General features: G+C 39.6%; 1 protein-coding gene across 1 annotated transcript; it reads left to right on the forward strand.

Moving 5' to 3' along the window:
- Positions 1-5,541: 5,541 nt before the first annotated feature.
- LOC122139770 (inner ear-specific collagen-like) lies at positions 5,542-16,390 on the forward strand. Its single transcript, XM_042738964.1, has 5 exons — positions 5,542-6,096; positions 12,140-12,546; positions 13,417-13,506; positions 13,641-13,712; positions 13,794-16,390. The coding sequence occupies exons 2-5, from the start codon at positions 12,147-12,149 to the stop codon at positions 14,675-14,677; spliced, it is 1,446 nt and encodes a 481-aa protein (XP_042594898.1). The 5' UTR covers positions 5,542-6,096; positions 12,140-12,146; the 3' UTR covers positions 14,678-16,390.
- The last annotated feature ends 1,035 nt before the right edge of the window (positions 16,391-17,425 follow it).

Below are 17,425 nucleotides of genomic sequence, written 5' to 3' on the forward strand. Positions count from 1 at the left end.
TCTCTCTCTCTCTGCGGTAATGATGCTGTAGCCGCAGTAGGGTACTCTGTGACGTCACCTGCCGCATGGATGTTTTACAGCAGTCGGCTCATTCCCACATTTTACTAAATTCACAAACAAACAAATTGCATACCAAAATGTTACGTTTTTGAACTATGCAAACACACACACAAAACAACAACAACAACAAAAAACAATTTGTGGAGTAATTCTTTAAAATGAGATTTGCAGTGTACCATTCCTAGAAAAATGTAGACTATATCCCCAATTCCCATGTTTTACAATTTTATTGATTTACATGACATAATTTTTTCAGTTTTATCTTAATTCAATACTTGTTTTGTCTGGTTCCCTCTCGAGAACGGTCTCTCGTTAACACCTTGGGGACTCCCTTCCTTCCTAACCTACCTGAAATCTTATTGCACAATGCCAGTGAAGTTGCAACTCTCACTGGCCATTGCCAGCCAAGATGGCGATTGGGGGCGGGGCCCCGCCACTATATAATGCGCCGTATTGGTGGCATATACTTAGAATCTTCCTCTTTCACATATCCTTCTGAAGACAGCTGTAGAGAAAATGCAAGAAGACGGATTTCCCTCTTGGTGTTCCAGCATGTCGAACGTTTGCATGCTGTGTTCGGGACCCATTGAGGCCCCGGACACCCACGAGTTCTGCATCCGTTGCCTGGGTCTCGCCCATGCGGAGGCAGCACTCACTGGGTCGGGCTGCCTGCAGTGCAAGGAATTCTCTGTGTGGGTGCTTTGGGCCTAGAGAAACATTGCCCTCTGTGTTTTCTCTCTGCAATGTCCCACTGGTGGGCCGCTGGTGGGACGACAGCCACACGTGGGCGACCGCGCAGAATGATGCAATTCACCCCCCCCACCCCCACTCTCCAATGTGCTTGGCGGAAGAGAGTCTTCAAGCCCCCTCTGGCGCTTCAGAGATTATATCGTTCGGTGCAACGGGGGACAACGACGATCTTGACGAGGCGCTGTCCCTAACGGCGCCAGACCCAGAGCCATCAGTTCGCACCAAAACTCCATGGCAGAGGACACCAAAGGAAAGGCGTCACGGCTTCAAGAAAGGTGTCCATCCCCTCAGTCGGAGCAAAAGCCTCGTTCATGACGGGACGGTGCAGAGGAGGAGAGCGCTGAGCGACGGGCCCGCCGCATAGCTTCTGAGATGTTCTTACAAAGTCCCCTTGGCAGTTGCAGGCGACTATGAGAATGTCTGTGTTGTGGATGTTCAAAATGCAATAAAGTCTGTGACACTCTCACAAAAAGAGCATTTTTCTCCTCCTCCAGTGATAACAGCTTTACAATACCCATGAAACCGTCAATAGAGTCGGGCTCGCAGCTTCCCTGTGTATCTGGCAATGCTCATGCCCCGGTGTCAGGTGTCTGACCCCCGCAGCCGCAGCTTGCTCTCGACATGTCGCACACACGCACGCGCAAACATTCAGCAGAAGGCACACACACCCCATTGCTCCGCCCTCTGTGTCTTTTTGCAAGCGCATGGCACATGGCGGTCCATTCCGGGCATTTCAGTTTGGCTGCGGAACGTCATAGAACACGCTTCAGTTTCGACGCAGACCACCCCGGTTCAATGGCGTGGTCATGTCGACAGTTCCTGCACACAACGAGCCAGTTCTGAGACAAGAAATTCTCAATCTCTTCGCCTAACAGAAGTGGTCCCGCAGAGCGAGAGAGAGAGCGAGTTTTACAGCTGGTACTTTATCGTTCCAAAGATAGATGGTGGTCTCCGTCCAATATTAGATTTGAGACCCATCAACTGTGCATTGTACAATTGCACATTCAAAATTACATCGCTAAAGCAGATACTGGTGCAGATTCGACCCGGAGATGGACCTGAAAGACTATCCAAAGATATTCATATCCAGATTGCCCCTCGTCACAGGCGCTTTCTGAGATTTGCGTTCAAAGGCATAGATTATCAGTTCACGGTGATTATGTTCGGGCTAGGACTGGCGGCACATACGTGTACGAAATGTGTGGATGCAGCACTTTCCCCTCTGAGAGCGAGCGAATTATTTTGACGATTGGCTGGTCTTGGCCCATTCAGAGTGAAACAGCCACAAACATGCTCTGTTACTTCACCTGGAGAGTTTGGGTCTCTGTGTGAACAAACAAAAAAGTGTGTTACGCCCCAGCCAGACAATCATGTATCTGGGGGTTTTGTTGGTTGATTTCAATGAGAGTGCGTCTGAGCCGGGATCGCATACTAGATTCAATGTCCACTCTGAACGCATTCTGGCTGGGCTGTCCTGTATCACTGAAGGAATATCAGAGGCTCTTGGGACGGATGGCGGCAGCTGCGATGGTCTGTCACCTCGGTCTACTCTATATGCGCCCCCTCCAGTTATGGCTGAAAACACAAGTACTGAGATGGGCATGGAAAACGGGCCGTGCTCGCGTTGTGGTCTCTCGCAGGTGCTTGAGCGCGCTGAAACCATGGCAGAACCCCGACTTGTACCAACGCGGCGCCAAGATGGGTCTGGTCACACAGCGTATAATACTAGTGGCTCCCCTGTGGCCAATCCCACTGAGACGAGATCTCCTGCTCGATATGGCACCCCAACCCAGAATGGTGGAAACTTCAGGTGTGGATGGTGTGTGGGAACCAGTAAACCCGGGTTTGTTGTCTCGCCGTGTGATGGACACGATTGCGGAGGTGCGAGCCCCTTCTACGAGACGCCTGTACGCTTTTAAATGGACAGTGTTTGAGAGATGGTGTGAATCGAATGGTCGGGACCCGGTAAACTGCCCCATGTCTGACATTCTGGATTTTTCTGCAACACTGAATAGATGGTGGCAGTATGCCCTCCACGCTTAAGGTTTACGATGCAGCTATCTCAGCCTTTCACGCTGCTATTGACGGGCACTCAGTTGGGAAACACGATCTAGTGATCAGATTTTTGAGAGGCGCGAGAAGACTGAGACCCTCCCGCCCCCCTACAATGCCATCCTGGGATCTGGCTCTGGTGCTGGGAGCGCTAGCCCTCCCGCCCTTCGAGCCACTTCAGTCTGTCGGCTTGAAGGAGCTCTCGCTTAAAACCATGCTGCTGCTCGCCCTTGCTTCGGTCAAGCACGTGGGGTATTTGCAAGCGCTCTCTGTGAATGTGGACTGCATGCAGTTTGGACCAGGTGATTGTAACGTCACGCTCAAGCCAAAATTTGGCTACATGCCTAAATTGGTCTCTACACCATTCAGAGCGCAAGTGGTGGCTCTTTCTGCTTTCAATCCAGAGTCGGAGACTTCATTGGATGTCGCCCCGAATCAGGTGTTGTGTCCGGTGAGGGCTTTACGATGCTTATATCAACCACGCGGCTCAGTTTCGGCAATCCGAGCAGCTGTTTGTATGCTTCGGAGGCAGTGCCAAAGGGGAGCCTGTCTCCAAACAACGGCTGTCACATTGGCTGGTCGATGCTATTGCCTTGCCATATTCCAGGGTGGTATGGAATGTCCTATTGATAAGGGAGTTTCTATACGAGGGCTGTCACCTCCTCGTGGGCGTGGACTAAGGGAGTTTCTATCAGAGATAATTGTATGCCGGCTGGATGGTCTTCGCAGAATACCTTCACCAGATTCTACAATTTGGATGTGCAGTCATTAGTCTCACACTGTGCTGGTGGTTCCGCTCTCATGCTTGTTGCACTGTTTTACTACATGCTTGTATGCGTCAGGCTGTGGCACCTCGATGCAGTCATTCTTTATGTGTGTTAATATTGTGCCCAGCATTGCTGCTCTCATGCTTGTTGCACTGTTTTACTACATGCTTGTATGCGTTCACGGGACTGTAATGTCTTATCTTTGTATGGCGAAGTGACTGCATCTCTCTCTCAATAAGAGACCTGCCATCGGACATGGATTCTGTGTAACCTGATTGGATCCCTATATGAGAATCTACATCCAATCTCCTCAAGGCATGTCGCAGGGTCGTATTTGATTGGTTGAGGATTATCTTAAGTGTCTTGCAAGAACTGTTCATGTTAGCTCTGCCGAGGCTGAGCCTTTTTACTTCGCTGTTTCCATGGCGTTGTTCTATACAGTCCCCAAGGTGTTAACACCATGTCAAGAGATCGTTCTCGAGAAGGAACGTCTCCAGTTACTATCGTAACCTCGGTTCACTGAGCGACGGGAACGAGACATACTGTAGGCCGCTGTGTTCATTGCTCAGGTCTGCTGTACTTTCATTACATACTGAAGAGGCCTCGCCCCCAATTGGTGGGGCCTCGACCACAAAGTAATAAGATATGATTTCAGGTAGGTTAGGAAGGAAAGGAGTCCCCAAGGTGTTAACGCCATGTCTCGTTCCCGTCTCTCAGGGAACCTAGGTTACGATAGTAACTGGAGATGTTTTAAAACACATTTAAGACATTTAGAATTTGAATACCCCTGGTTGAAAACCTATAAGATCACTGCAGAAAAGGGCTGCAAATGATTTTATCGCTATAGTTAATGCCAATTTACGTAATTTTGTGTTATTAGTACAGCATATTTTCCATGCAGGAATTTTTGTTACCTTTATGTTGCTCTGTGTATCTTTTACTTAAATTTTTAGGGAAAATGCAATTAATCAATCAATGCAATCAAAGCATCAATCCATTGGCTCAAGTTTAGCCAGTTAAGTCCGTCATTTGTTCAAAAGTCATTAGCTGTTCACTGATTTGCAACTACATTTAAATAAACACTGAAGAAAATAATATAATCTGTTTTGAATCGACAGTATGTCAAAAATAATTTGTAGCTCTGCATATGAACAAAGACAATAAAACATTAACTGAATAGTTCTCAGGTAAAAAAAAAAAAAAGTGAATGGATGCATATTGTAAATTGAATGAATGTGGCTTTTATTGTGTTATATGAAAATATGAAAGTTTTCATAAAACTTAAATTAGGACAGCTATCGTTAGAACGTGTGGCTGAATGAAGGTTCTTCATTTGTATTCCACAGCATGTCAATGAGATTGAAGGTCGTTTGAAGGTTGCAGTGGCCTTGTGTACTTTCAGAACTTCACCATCACAGTGCTAGAGCTGAAGAAGTCTTTAAAGCAGTGCTAGTCATAGTTTTAGGTGTCTTAGTCAGAAAGTGCTTCTGAAAATGTGCTGGTTATTTCTGCCAGGACATTATCCATTCATCTCTGTTAACCCTAAAACAATGCAATGCCGAGCAAAATACAGGTAAAACCCTGTAAAAAATCAGTATGGAAATCGCTTTACATAAATACAGTACATTGTTTACAGTTTTTTAATTAAAACATACATCTCTGTTTATATCTGTGACATGCAGATTTATTTTAAGACTCTCTCTTTCTCACACACACACACACACACACACACACACACACACACACTGATATTACACTGAGTAACAATGCTAATTATTTAAACTATATATTTATAATCTAACCTAAACATTTCTAACAGGATTTAGTCACATTATGTTCACATTCTTAAGTGTATACTCATTTTCACAAGGATTCATGAAATGAAATGACACTTCCCTCTAGTGGAGAAATCTAAAGCATCGGGCGTTGCACAGAAACTCTGAATTGCGGTTCACATTGCTACGCTTGCTTAAATGTGATTTGATATTTATAGAAGGATTTTATGATATTCAAAAGGTCAAAGGGTCTTTCTCAGGAGGTGTAATTTGGAAGTGTTGTGTGTCCTCGTGACTATTAACAGAACAGTGAATTTAGTAAAATACACAGGAGCTAGATTGTGCAAGGCCTTAAAAACAAGTGTCCTATAAAGTGGAACTGGCAACCTGGCACCTTTCCCGAACAGTGCTAGTAGAAATGGCAGACAGTCTGGGGTAAAAGTGAGAAAGAGGGAAAGGGAAGCACGAGCAGGTGAATAGAGTGCATAGTGTTTTGCGGGCTTGGGTCAGGTTTCTGGGTCAGTTCTGGTAACGGTTCAGTCTGGGTGACTGTAACTGTGAAGCACTGGGCCAGAACCGTAGTGCACACCCCCTGCTCTACTCTAAACTGCACTGCCTTCAGTCTTCAGTGTCTGAGCTGGATCAGAGGGAAACGGCTGAAGACACTGGACACGAGACGAGCCTGCTGTCTGGTAAACACACTTACTGATGCTTTTCATTGACTTAATATCTCAGCTCTGTCTGAGGATGGAACAGAAGTTACATTTGATCACAGTTCTCCATTTTGACAGTTTCAATTTTAAAATGTTGTGTGTGTGTGTGTGTGTGACAAAATTTCATTTTAACAAAAAATAAATTATAAAAAAATGTGTAAAAGATATCTATTTTTTTACCTGTGTGTGTGACCCTGGAGCACAAAACCAGTCTTAAGTCACTTAACCATACTTTTAAATCAAAATTATACATTTTAAATAAAAATTGCAATTATCCATTTTTCTTTTATGCCAAAAATCATTAGGATATTAAGTAAAGATCATGTTCCATGAAAATATTTTGTAAATGTCCTACTGTAAATATATCAAAACTTTTGAATTTTTGATTAGTAATATGCATTGCAAGAACTTCATTTGAACAACTTTAAAGATGATTTTCTCAATATTTAGATTTTTTTGCATCCTCAGATTTCAGATTTTCGAATAGCTGTATCTCAGACAAATATTGTCACCCTAACAAACCATACATCAAAGGAAAGATTATTTATTCAGCTTTCAGATGATGTAGAAATCTCAATTTTCAAAAACTCCAGGGTCACATATAGTTTACATCTGCTTTGGTAAATCTAGGTGCATTTCTAAATTCTTCTGTGAACCTTATGCAAAATTTAAAAAATGTAAAAGTTTGCTGAATTAAGGAGATTGCAAATACCATTTACCAAGAACTTTTGCCAAAACATAATTTGCATGGTTTTGGATGTTTTATGCACATGCGTTTTATCATGTGTTTTAATCAAATCATTTTTTTAAATAAAATGTAAATATTTTGGTAGATAAAGTTTTTTTTTTTTTTTTTTTTTTTTTTTTTTCTTTTGCAGTGTGACGTTAAACATTTTTTAAACATGCTTTTATAATTATTATTGTATACATGCTTTAATGACTTTATATTCATTGAAAGAGTACATGCAATATTTTTTTAAAGGTAAACCAGTGAGCACAAACTTTTTGTCTATTTTTCTTTGCTTTTTACACAACCATCATTTTCTATAACCCTGTGAATCAAAAGCCTTCCGGTCTGTCTTGGGAATTTGAAGGGGAAAAAAGCAAAAGGTGAATAGTCCAAAAGCCTCTCTATTCCTGACAAGGTCACAGTGCTCTCCATTAAAGGCTTACCAGCAGAGCACAGCCTCAACCGTTACCAGAGACTCCTCCAGCTCAGGTGACACTCGAGCCCCATGCTCCTCAAATCCCCTTAAACAGGAGCAAACATGCTTTACAGATGCGATGCATTCATGACATGATGCATTGATAAAATGAATGCTCGTCTCTTTATTTGCAATTTTAAACCTCTCAATCTGAGGACCATTAGAACTCAAGCGCATCTATTTCTGCTCGCTCTGTTGCTCCTGAGTGTGGAGTAGTGCACCAGGGGCCCTGGGGTTGTATTGTGATACCGGCTCCGTGTCCTATGGTTTACCCTGTCTCGCTCCCATAAGGCTCTTCAGGAACGGGGGCAGGAGTAAAGTGAGCACTATGGCTGGGTTTGTCTTGAATAGTGGAGTGACACCAGCAGGTCAAGGTGGAGTATGACCCTCCTAAAGCAGCCCTTCTTCTCATGTTTCAGGTGGCCTTGCTGTGCTCCGCAAACCTTAGTCTATAGCCTATGCTAGTCTGAAACATAAGACAGACTGAATTTTCTTTATGCCTTTTTTCAGCTTTATTGATTCCAGAGGTTCTTGGGTAGGATGAGAGAGAGAGAGGTGTATAGCAGCTCCAAAAAGTATATGAATGTGCTTTTGCTCTCTTTATTTACAATAAATGACACTAGCATTGATACTTTTTCTAAGTAGGAAATGTAGGGTATTAAATTAAAAAAGGGTCCTACTTGTTATTAGGTGGCCTTAACTAGTATGTACTTTTAAATTAGTGCTGTCAAACAATTAATAGAGATTAATCGTATCCAAAATAAAAGTTTTTGTGTACATATATGTATATGTAATGTTTATTTCTGTATATATTTATATTATAAATACACACAAATGCATGTGTATATTTAAGAAATATGTTTATATATTAAATATATTTCATATAATATAAATTATATGCATGTAAATATATTCAAAATATGTACTGTATGTGTGAGTATTTATATATACATAATAAATAAACACAGTACATATACATATATTATGTAAACAAAAACCTTTATTTTGGATGCGATTAATCACGATTAATTGTTTGACAGCACTAATTTAAATTAATCATTTGATACAATGCACTTATTGTGTACATGTTTTTATATTTTAAAAATGCATGCATGTAATTACATCTGTAATTAATGTATGTAAATTCATTTATAATTACACTGTTGACCCACCCTTAAACCTTAAACCTACCCATACCACCTCAATAGCAGCAAGTGTTTTGAAATACAATATGAAAGCAATAAGTGCATTGTACTTATTTTTTGATGTAAGCACATAGTGAAGGCACCTAATATAAATTGGGGCCTGAAAAGTTGTGGGAACAATGTCTAGTTTTCATGTGATTATAATGTTATTTAAAGTCTTCAGTGTCACATGATCCTCCAGAAATCATTCTAATATGGCAATTTGCTGCTCAAGAAACATTTATTATTATTATTTGTATTATTATTATCAATATTTAAAACAGTTGAGTACATTATTGAGACATTTTATGTTACAAAAGATTTCTATTTATGATAAATGCTGTTCTTCTGAACTTTCTATTCATCTAAGAAACCTGAAAAAATTCTACTCAGCCGTTTTCAACATAATAATAACAATAAATGTTTTTTGAGCAGCAAATCAGCATATTAGAATGATTTCTGAAGATCATGTGACTGGAGTAATGATGCTGAAAAGTTTTTGAATCACAGGAATAAATTACATTTGAATATGTTCAAATTGAAAACAGTTATTTTAAATAGTAAAAATATTTCAAAATTTTCATGTTATTGCTATACTTTGGATCAAATAAAAACAGGGATGCCGAGCAGAAGAGACTTCTTTAAAAAACATTAAAAATCTAGCTGTTAAAAACTTTTGACTGGTGGTGTATTTTATTTGGAGCCATTGTATTTAAGGTTAGTGTCAGTTCACACAGAATGCATTTTTGTGTTCAACTATGCTGCTTTCTATCAGTTTTTCCTATGTAAACAACATGCGCTAGACTGCCATCTTTGACCATTGTGCCACATCTTCACTTTTTAAGACACTCTGATAAGTTTTCAGAAACCATTTTTTTTGTGAAAACATCACACACACTCGCACAGAACTAAGCCAGTCGCTGGCTGCCAGTAGTCTTCATTTTACCTCAAAAGCAGCTTCATGAGATAAGCCATTTCCCTCCAGAAAACAGTTGAGGCTGAAGTGAGCTCCTGAGATTATCGCTGCTCTTTTGGACAAAAGCTTTTTTGGAGTGACACCAAACAGATTGGAATGAGACTCTGATTTCCTGACTGAGGCTGTTATAGTCCGCGAACGCTCTAGAATCCAGCATCTCCTGTCTCTAACTATTCCCAGAATGAAAGTGTGAGGAGTTTTGATCCAAGAAATCAGTCAATAAAGTGGTGTTATATAGATGAAAGCTGTGAGCTTGGCACCTGTCCTTCCATTTGTGCCTTTGTGAAATCCACTTGTGAAAATGGGAACTTTAAAACTGAACTTTAAAATGGGGTCTTCCGGAAAAAAGGTTGGGCTTAGATTTTTTGTTGTTTAGATATTTTTGTTTTATTTTAATTTTTAAGGTTAGTTTTTGTCATTTGTGTTCAAGAAGCTTTAAAAGGTAACATAAAAGGGATCCAAACAACTCCCAGTGTGCAATTGATGTTGAAAAGACCTCAAACTGACACCAAAATTGACCTCAAAAACTGGTCAAATATGCAAATAAAACTGACATCAAAAACTTGTCATGACGTTGATTTGATGTAAATTGAAAGTCAAACATATACATTAAACCAATTTCAGAGTCAGATTAACTTCCTATTTTCAACCACTGGATGAAATTACTGTCCAAACTGAATTTAAAGTGATGTTACAGCATCTTGATCAAATTGATATCAAGGTGCCCACTGGGCTGTACCGGTGTAATCAATTTTTTCTGAAGTGATACAATCACTTTATATGATGTATAGACTGATAAATTAACAAATTAAAACATTTATCAATTCATGTATACAGAGAAAAAAATCAAATATGGTGACCATATTTATAACATAAACCAGTAACATCAAACTTCATTGGTTCTTGCACGTCACTTGAGTTCACATCATGACGTTATGACACAAGCATCAATGGCATTTAATGTTAGTTGACATATTGTCATATATAATTTGGATCTATACATGAGTTTATCAATGATTTGAATGTTTATTTAGCATACAATTGAACACTTTCCCCATTTTGGTAAAAAGTTGCCAGCCAACGCCAGCATTTTTGTTGATTTTCAAAAAAATTTCATGGCCCCTGGAATATTTTGTTGTATGAATATCTGAACATGCAATACACCAAAATAAAGAGGAAGTCCTCTACTTTTAAACAACAACAACAAAAATCTGTTTTATTCTTGCTTCAAGCATTCATTTTTTTATCAACACTTAGGTAGGTTTCATAAAAGATGCTACATTTTAATCAAAAAGCTGAGAAAATCACATTTTTATCAAATACTACAGTGGTTCTCAACCCGCGGCCCGTCACGAATTCAAATGCAGCCCACCATGCTGAACACAATTTAAAAAAAATAACTTTCAGTTTTACAATACCTTTTAGTTTTTACATTAATTTAAAAATGTACTAAAGAAATATAAGCTATAGCCTAATGTTTTTATGTAAAATTATTTGTTTTTCATATGTTATTTTCAGACATGAGCTGACCTACTCACATAACGTTCCGCATTTAACGAACACATACAAGCGCGCACTTTGGCAGAATTCAATTCAAATAGTCATCAACAGCCATTAGTTCGGTAAAATTGAGCATCGGAATGGACAAATTTGTTTTTAAGGGAGAAAAAAGAAATGTGGAAAATGCCAGGGAATGAACACATACAAACAAGAATAGTCGCAGTATCAGTAGTGAAGGAGAGTGCTGGATTTTTGGTTTGCCCCGCAACTCACTTGAAGAAGTTCAGGCAAATGGAAACACCCATACTACGCAGCAGGCATCTTTAATTGAAGAAATGTGGCAAAACATCTCTGGAGAGAACCTCATATTATTAAATTCGAAAGTGCTTTCCATATTTGGATCAACATAGGTTACATTTGTGAATGCACATTTTCTGCAATGTCGCGCGTCTTACACACTGCATCTTACAATCGCAACTTCATTGTGCTGTTACTCCTTTCGAGACAAATTTCACAAAACTGGTCAGCTCCCGACAGCATCAGGTGTTTTATTTATGGGGAGTAGAATTATTTATTTATTTCAATGAATGTAATCGATTAGATAACATAATATTTAGGCTATAATATTATAAATCAGGTTGGTTTGTATTGGTGACGTAATATGTAAATGATATGCATGCGGCCCGCAAGACTTGCACTTGGACCATAGTGCGGCCCGCTGGGAAAAAAGGCTGAGAACCACTGAAATACTACATCTGAATCCTATTCAGTACAATGATCAAAGCAAAGATGCAGTAGATGGCTTCCAACAGCACTCCCAAAGCTTGCAGAGTCCTTTACCTCTTCCTGGATCCACATTTCACTTGGTAGCATTAGGCAGTTCTCATTTATATGGGGTTAGTGTTGATGATCGCATTATTTTTCATATGCATACGCTTACATATGAGATCACTCGTTTCTGTGTCTTCCTCGTCTGTGTTTTTGATTGGGACATTCTAGACTGTTTGGCAGGAAAAGAGTTAAATGTGACTGACATTGATTAATTGCAATTAAACAAATCCTTCTTTCACCACCTTTTATACATTAAGGTTGAACAAATTACAAGGTGTGTTTGGTCCAGTCAGGCCTCTAAAACCTTATTTACTCTTTCTCTACAGACAGAAAATGGGGATGATCTTTGAACGCGCTCTCTTCATAACTGTGATAGCACTGACCTTTATAAACCTGTGTGACACCATCAAGCCCACTCAGAGGCCAAAGTACCAGTACACCAAGAAACCCCCTCGAGAGCTGGTCCAAACCACTGTTTATGTAGGCAAGCCTACGGTAACCGCACGGATTGTGGACTTCACCAAAACAAGAGAGCGCTTCCCTGTGCATGTCACAGAGAGCACTACAGTTCCTGCTGACAGCTATATAGACTACCCTACAGACACCACGGCATCTCCCACCACGGCCAAAGACAATTACACACTAGACTACAATGAATGCTACTTCAACTTCTGTGAGTGCTGCCCTCCAGAGAAAGGACCACAAGGCTTCAAAGGAGATATAGGACTGTCAGGTCAGCTGAGTGAAGTCATACGTTCTTTATGTTCTTATAATAAAGCAGGGCCAGATTTACTAAATGGGGCAAAGTAGTGCGAGACCGATGGGAGTGGAAGGTTCTGCGGGTGATCTACTGATAGATGCAATCAGCTCATGTCAAGTCACCTTTATTTATATAGCGCTTTTAACAATACAGATTGTGTCAAAGCAGCTTTACAGTATTGAACAGGAACAGTGTATAATAAAGCAAAAGGACAACAGTAAACACTCAATTTTCAGTAAAAGTCCATTCATCATTGATTCAGTGATGTTTCAGTGAGCTCATATCCATATTGACCAAAGCAATCTACCAAGAACATTGCAAATTAGTGTGGGGTCACAAACAAGCAGAGACGATGATAATCAGGTGCTTGTAATGAAGATAAAAAGACATTAAAGATCTCAGCAGAGGAGGATTAAACAACTCCACAAATAGAATTACCATCTTCACTTATTACTAACCAGATGACTTTCTGTCAGACATCTACAGAAGTTTTTTTATTAAGAATTAACAGGGGCTTAAATCCAATGTTTGTTTCATTGGAAGTCACCACCATGGGGATTAGTGTTAACAACATTTATTGGGCTTTGCTGGTTGCTATTGATCGTGTGTTTATCAATTATGTTGCTATCTGGGTATTCTATAAGGTCAGCCACAAAAGTAACTGTGCCCATGCCTAGTGTTTCACATTATGTCTTTAGTAAATCCAGACAGTATACTTTTAATTATAAAAGAGGGTTTGCTTTGGTACAGATTGTTAGTAAATCTGGCCCTTAGAGTGTTATTTACTGTAGCTATGTGGGGGAAAATCTGCTTTCTGTCATGTTGTTTAATGTCATATTGTAGGTCCACCTGGAGAAAAAGGAGCACCTGGACCCAAAGGTATGCCGGGCCCAATAGGGCCAAAGGGCTTTTCAGGATCTAAAGGGGATAAAGGTACATACTTGAGCAGGAGATTATATATGGACATTATCCTGGTTATTTTTAAATTAATATTTTAAAAATTTACAATTAAATTTTTAACCTTTTTGATAACATGCATGTTTGAGATTTCCTATTTTTTTCAACAGGAGAGAAAGGTGATCAAGGAAATATAGGACTTACTGGATATCCAGGCATCCAGGGAAAGGCTGGAATGAAAGGTCAACACAGTTAACCATTAGGTCTCTGCAAATTTTATACCCAATAAAGATGAATAAATGCAATTTATTTGTACTAAACAGGTGAGATGGGTATTAAAGGTGAGAAGGGTGCAGCTGGACTGCAAGGATTCAAAGGTTCGAAAGGAGAAAAAGGAGACCCAAATTTGAATGTGTCAAAAGGTGATCAGGGAGAGCCAGGCAAAGATGGACAACCAGGACCCCAAGGCATGACTGGTGAAAAGGGTGAAAAAGGTGATAGAGGAGAGTGCGGTTTACTTGGAGAGAGGGGCCAGAAAGGTGAGCCTGGTGATCCTGGACCACCAGGCGTGCGTGGAGACCCTGGTCCATCTGGGCAACACGGCATGCACGGGACTCCAGGAATCGCCGGAGAACGCGGGGAACCAGGAATTCCCGGAGCAAAGGGTGAACCAGGAGCACGGGGACCAGCAGGAGTCAAAGGTATACGAGGTCTGAGAGGAATGAAGGGTGACCGTGGCCCCCAAGGGAAACATGGAGACCGAGGCCTACAGGGAATGAAGGGCTCAATGGGTCAAAGTGGATCAAGAGTACGGTCTGCTTTCAGCGTCGGCTTATATCCAAGCAAGTCTTTTCCCCCATCAGGACTTCCAGTTCGCTTCGACAAGGTCTTCTACAATGGAGAAAACCATTACGACGTAGTCACAAGCAAATTCAACTGCACCTACTCAGGAGTTTATGTGTTCTCCTACCAGATCACGGTGAGAAACAAGCCTCTGCGTGCTTCTCTGGTGGTGAATGGAGTGCGTAAGGTACGTTCGAGAGACACCCTACAGGGTCAAGACATTGACCAGGCATCCAATCTAGTGATCCTGAAGCTGGATGTGGGAGACCAGGTGTGGGTAGAGACGCTGAGAGACTGGAACGGTGTCTACTCCAGCAGCGAGGATGACAGCACCTTCTCTGGATTCTTGCTCTATTCTGACTAACACTTTCTTCATGGCTAGATCTTGAACTGAACTTTACATGACATGGACATGGACATGGTAGAAATTTATGACCAATTACAGTAGATGTAGTGTTTTATCATAGAGAGACAGAAGTGTACGGTTTAAACGAGTATTAAAATGAGTATCCCATTCTGTTAACTACATCAGATAGGCTAATTTGATTTCAAAGTTAAATTTGGACAGGGGAAAAAAAAAAAAAACATTGAAACTACATATTCACAAAATTGTCATACAGTGTACGGTATGCGTTGTGAGAGCACTGTGCATCTCTTTTTATCAATTGTTTTAAACATTCAGTACATGTTAAAACTTTCTGATGAGGAAGTAGTTGTTTTAATTAGATAAGTCTTTTTTTTAATTATTTAGCTTTTAAGTATATGTCTTTATTTACCACTCAGATATCAAACAGTTTGACAAAAAAAGTGTGATTTGAATCATTCTGACAATGTTTTTGTTATGTGCCATTTAAGCTTCTTGTTGATTGGTTACATATTAATAAGCCTCTATGACATATAGACAGGTATATTGAATTTTCCACTCAACATTATATTTCAAAGAGGAATCATTCCATAAACAGTTCATTACTCATAAGGTCAACAAAATAAACATCAAATCATATGTTATGTATTGTATGAATTACAAATCACAATGTAGACTTTGGGTTGATGGGTTTCTGAGCACTAAAGTAATAAAATCAAGCAGAAAATATCACTTTGATTAATGCTCCACTTTCCTCACAACAAAGTGAAAATGTACAATGTCGGCAAACAAAATTATGGTAGAACTTTAAGGAGCAGTTCTCACTATTAACAAGAATACTAGCATTTTGGCTGTTTATTAGTACTTTTTACATGTTCGTCTGCCCATCCAGTCCTGATGGTTAATGGTAAACGATTTTGGCTTGCTGTCCTTAATGGAGGCTTGAACACTATTAGTTAATAGTGAGAACTGGACCTTAAAATGAAGTGTGACCAAAACCACATTTAAATCTGAATCTTGCTTTAATGCAGCATCATCAGGAACCTGGCTGATGGATTTATAAGACTCAAAAATGACCTAAAAAGGAAGCTTTTTGGAAAAGACAGAAATGAAGTTTGATATGTTCCAATTTTAAGTCCTGTTCCAAAGGCTTATGGGCTATTTAAGGCAAATCGAGGAAGCTCGATTGATTTTTGAAACAGAGGGATACAAATTAAATATTGTAGCCACTTACATTATGAGGTCAACACCGGCCTCAGGTCCAGATCAAGAATTCTCACTTTGCCTTTGCAGGTACAGTATAGTATATGTCCCAGCATCTTGTTTTCCAACCTGATGTTATGTGTGTGTTGGAGGACGAGTCAGGTGCCAACCAAGTGGTGTTTTCATGATGTAGTATCCTACGATAAGGTTTTTGCCATTTACATGCAACTGGGTGTTACACCCTACAAAATATTGACCTGCCCAGGCACAGGCACCAACTGAGGAGTGTTCACCAAGTGTTCAGTTCACCTGATATTAAACATTTAATTGTTGCACTCAGTGTAAATCGAGATCGTTTGTGTTATTTTCATTTTACCCACACTCGAGGTCTCACCTCAGAAACAGTCACATGAGTCATAATAGACTGGGCAGAGTGCAATTTATGACCTTGCATCCCTGAGGTAAACGCCACCATCTCAAGAGTCAAAATAACTAAAACCAACCGTTTACCACTACAACGCTGAAAGCTAACCTCTATTGCTCCAGGACTGTTTTGAAAGTGACAGGTCAGTATGATTGTATGTTCTGTAACTGAAGGTGTAGCAGTCAGTTACAGAACAACAAAGAAATTCAGCTTTAAAAGTAAGAATGACTCGCCCTCATGAATGCTGGCATAACTGTACAAAGGTAAGACGCTGTTAATCTCCTCACACTATTTCATTAGAAACACGATTAAATAAATAGTTTGCCTGAAATGGAAATTCTTCCTGTGAAACTCCAACATCTCAAAAGAGAAAGAATCATACGGTTTCTTTTATATAGTATGTCAAAAACATTTCTTTTTTGACTACTTTTGAAAAAAAAAAAAAATTATTTTCAGCTAACCAAACATCTGGAGGATTCTGAATTAGGTGTATGCATTAAAAAATAAGGCCAATTTAAATGGATAAAGTTTGATTTCACATCAACAGAAGCACAATTTAGGAAGGTTTTAATGTTAAAATTTTCTACCTTCATGAAAACAGTTCTCATATGTCTATTAATTTGGGTAATGGAAATAAAAATCCTGTTATTTGTCACAAAATATTGCACTCTGTTCTCAAGCTTACTGATCACACAGTCTTGATTTTTATAAATATCTTTTCAAAGCAAATAACTCCATAGTCTATACCTTTACATTGTATTTGTCTGTAAAGATAAAATGGCGGAAACAGAAAACAAAAAAAAAAGAAAAGAGGTAGCTTTATAAACATAATAAAGGAACAGGTTGTCCAAGTTACATGTTTTAAAAATTACATTTGTGACGGTGGAGCACAAAAGCAGTCATAAGTAGCACAGGTATATTTGTAGCAATAGCCAACAATACATTGTATGGGTCACAATTATCCATCTTTCTTTTATGCCAAAAATCATTAGGATATTAAGTAAAGATCATGTTCCATGAAGATATTTTGTAAATTTCCTACTGAATATATATCAAAACTTAATTTTTGATTAATAATACGCATTGCTAAGGACTTTGGCGAGCCGATTTATTTCAATATT

The sequence above is a fragment of the Cyprinus carpio genome, chromosome B15, assembly GCF_018340385.1.
Source record: "Cyprinus carpio isolate SPL01 chromosome B15, ASM1834038v1, whole genome shotgun sequence".
In the NCBI taxonomy this organism is placed as follows: domain Eukaryota; kingdom Metazoa; phylum Chordata; class Actinopteri; order Cypriniformes; family Cyprinidae; genus Cyprinus; species Cyprinus carpio.

Coding starts and splice junctions, on each gene's coding strand:
- LOC122139770 (XM_042738964.1), top strand. CDS start 12,147: ATGGGGATGATCTTTGAACGCGCTCTCTTCATAACTGTGATAGCACTG. Junction 13,507..13,640: donor AGGATCTAAAGGGGATAAAG/GTACATACTTGA, acceptor TTTTTTCAACAG/GAGAGAAAGGTGATCAAGGA. Junction 13,713..13,793: donor GGGAAAGGCTGGAATGAAAG/GTCAACACAGTT, acceptor TGTACTAAACAG/GTGAGATGGGTATTAAAGGT.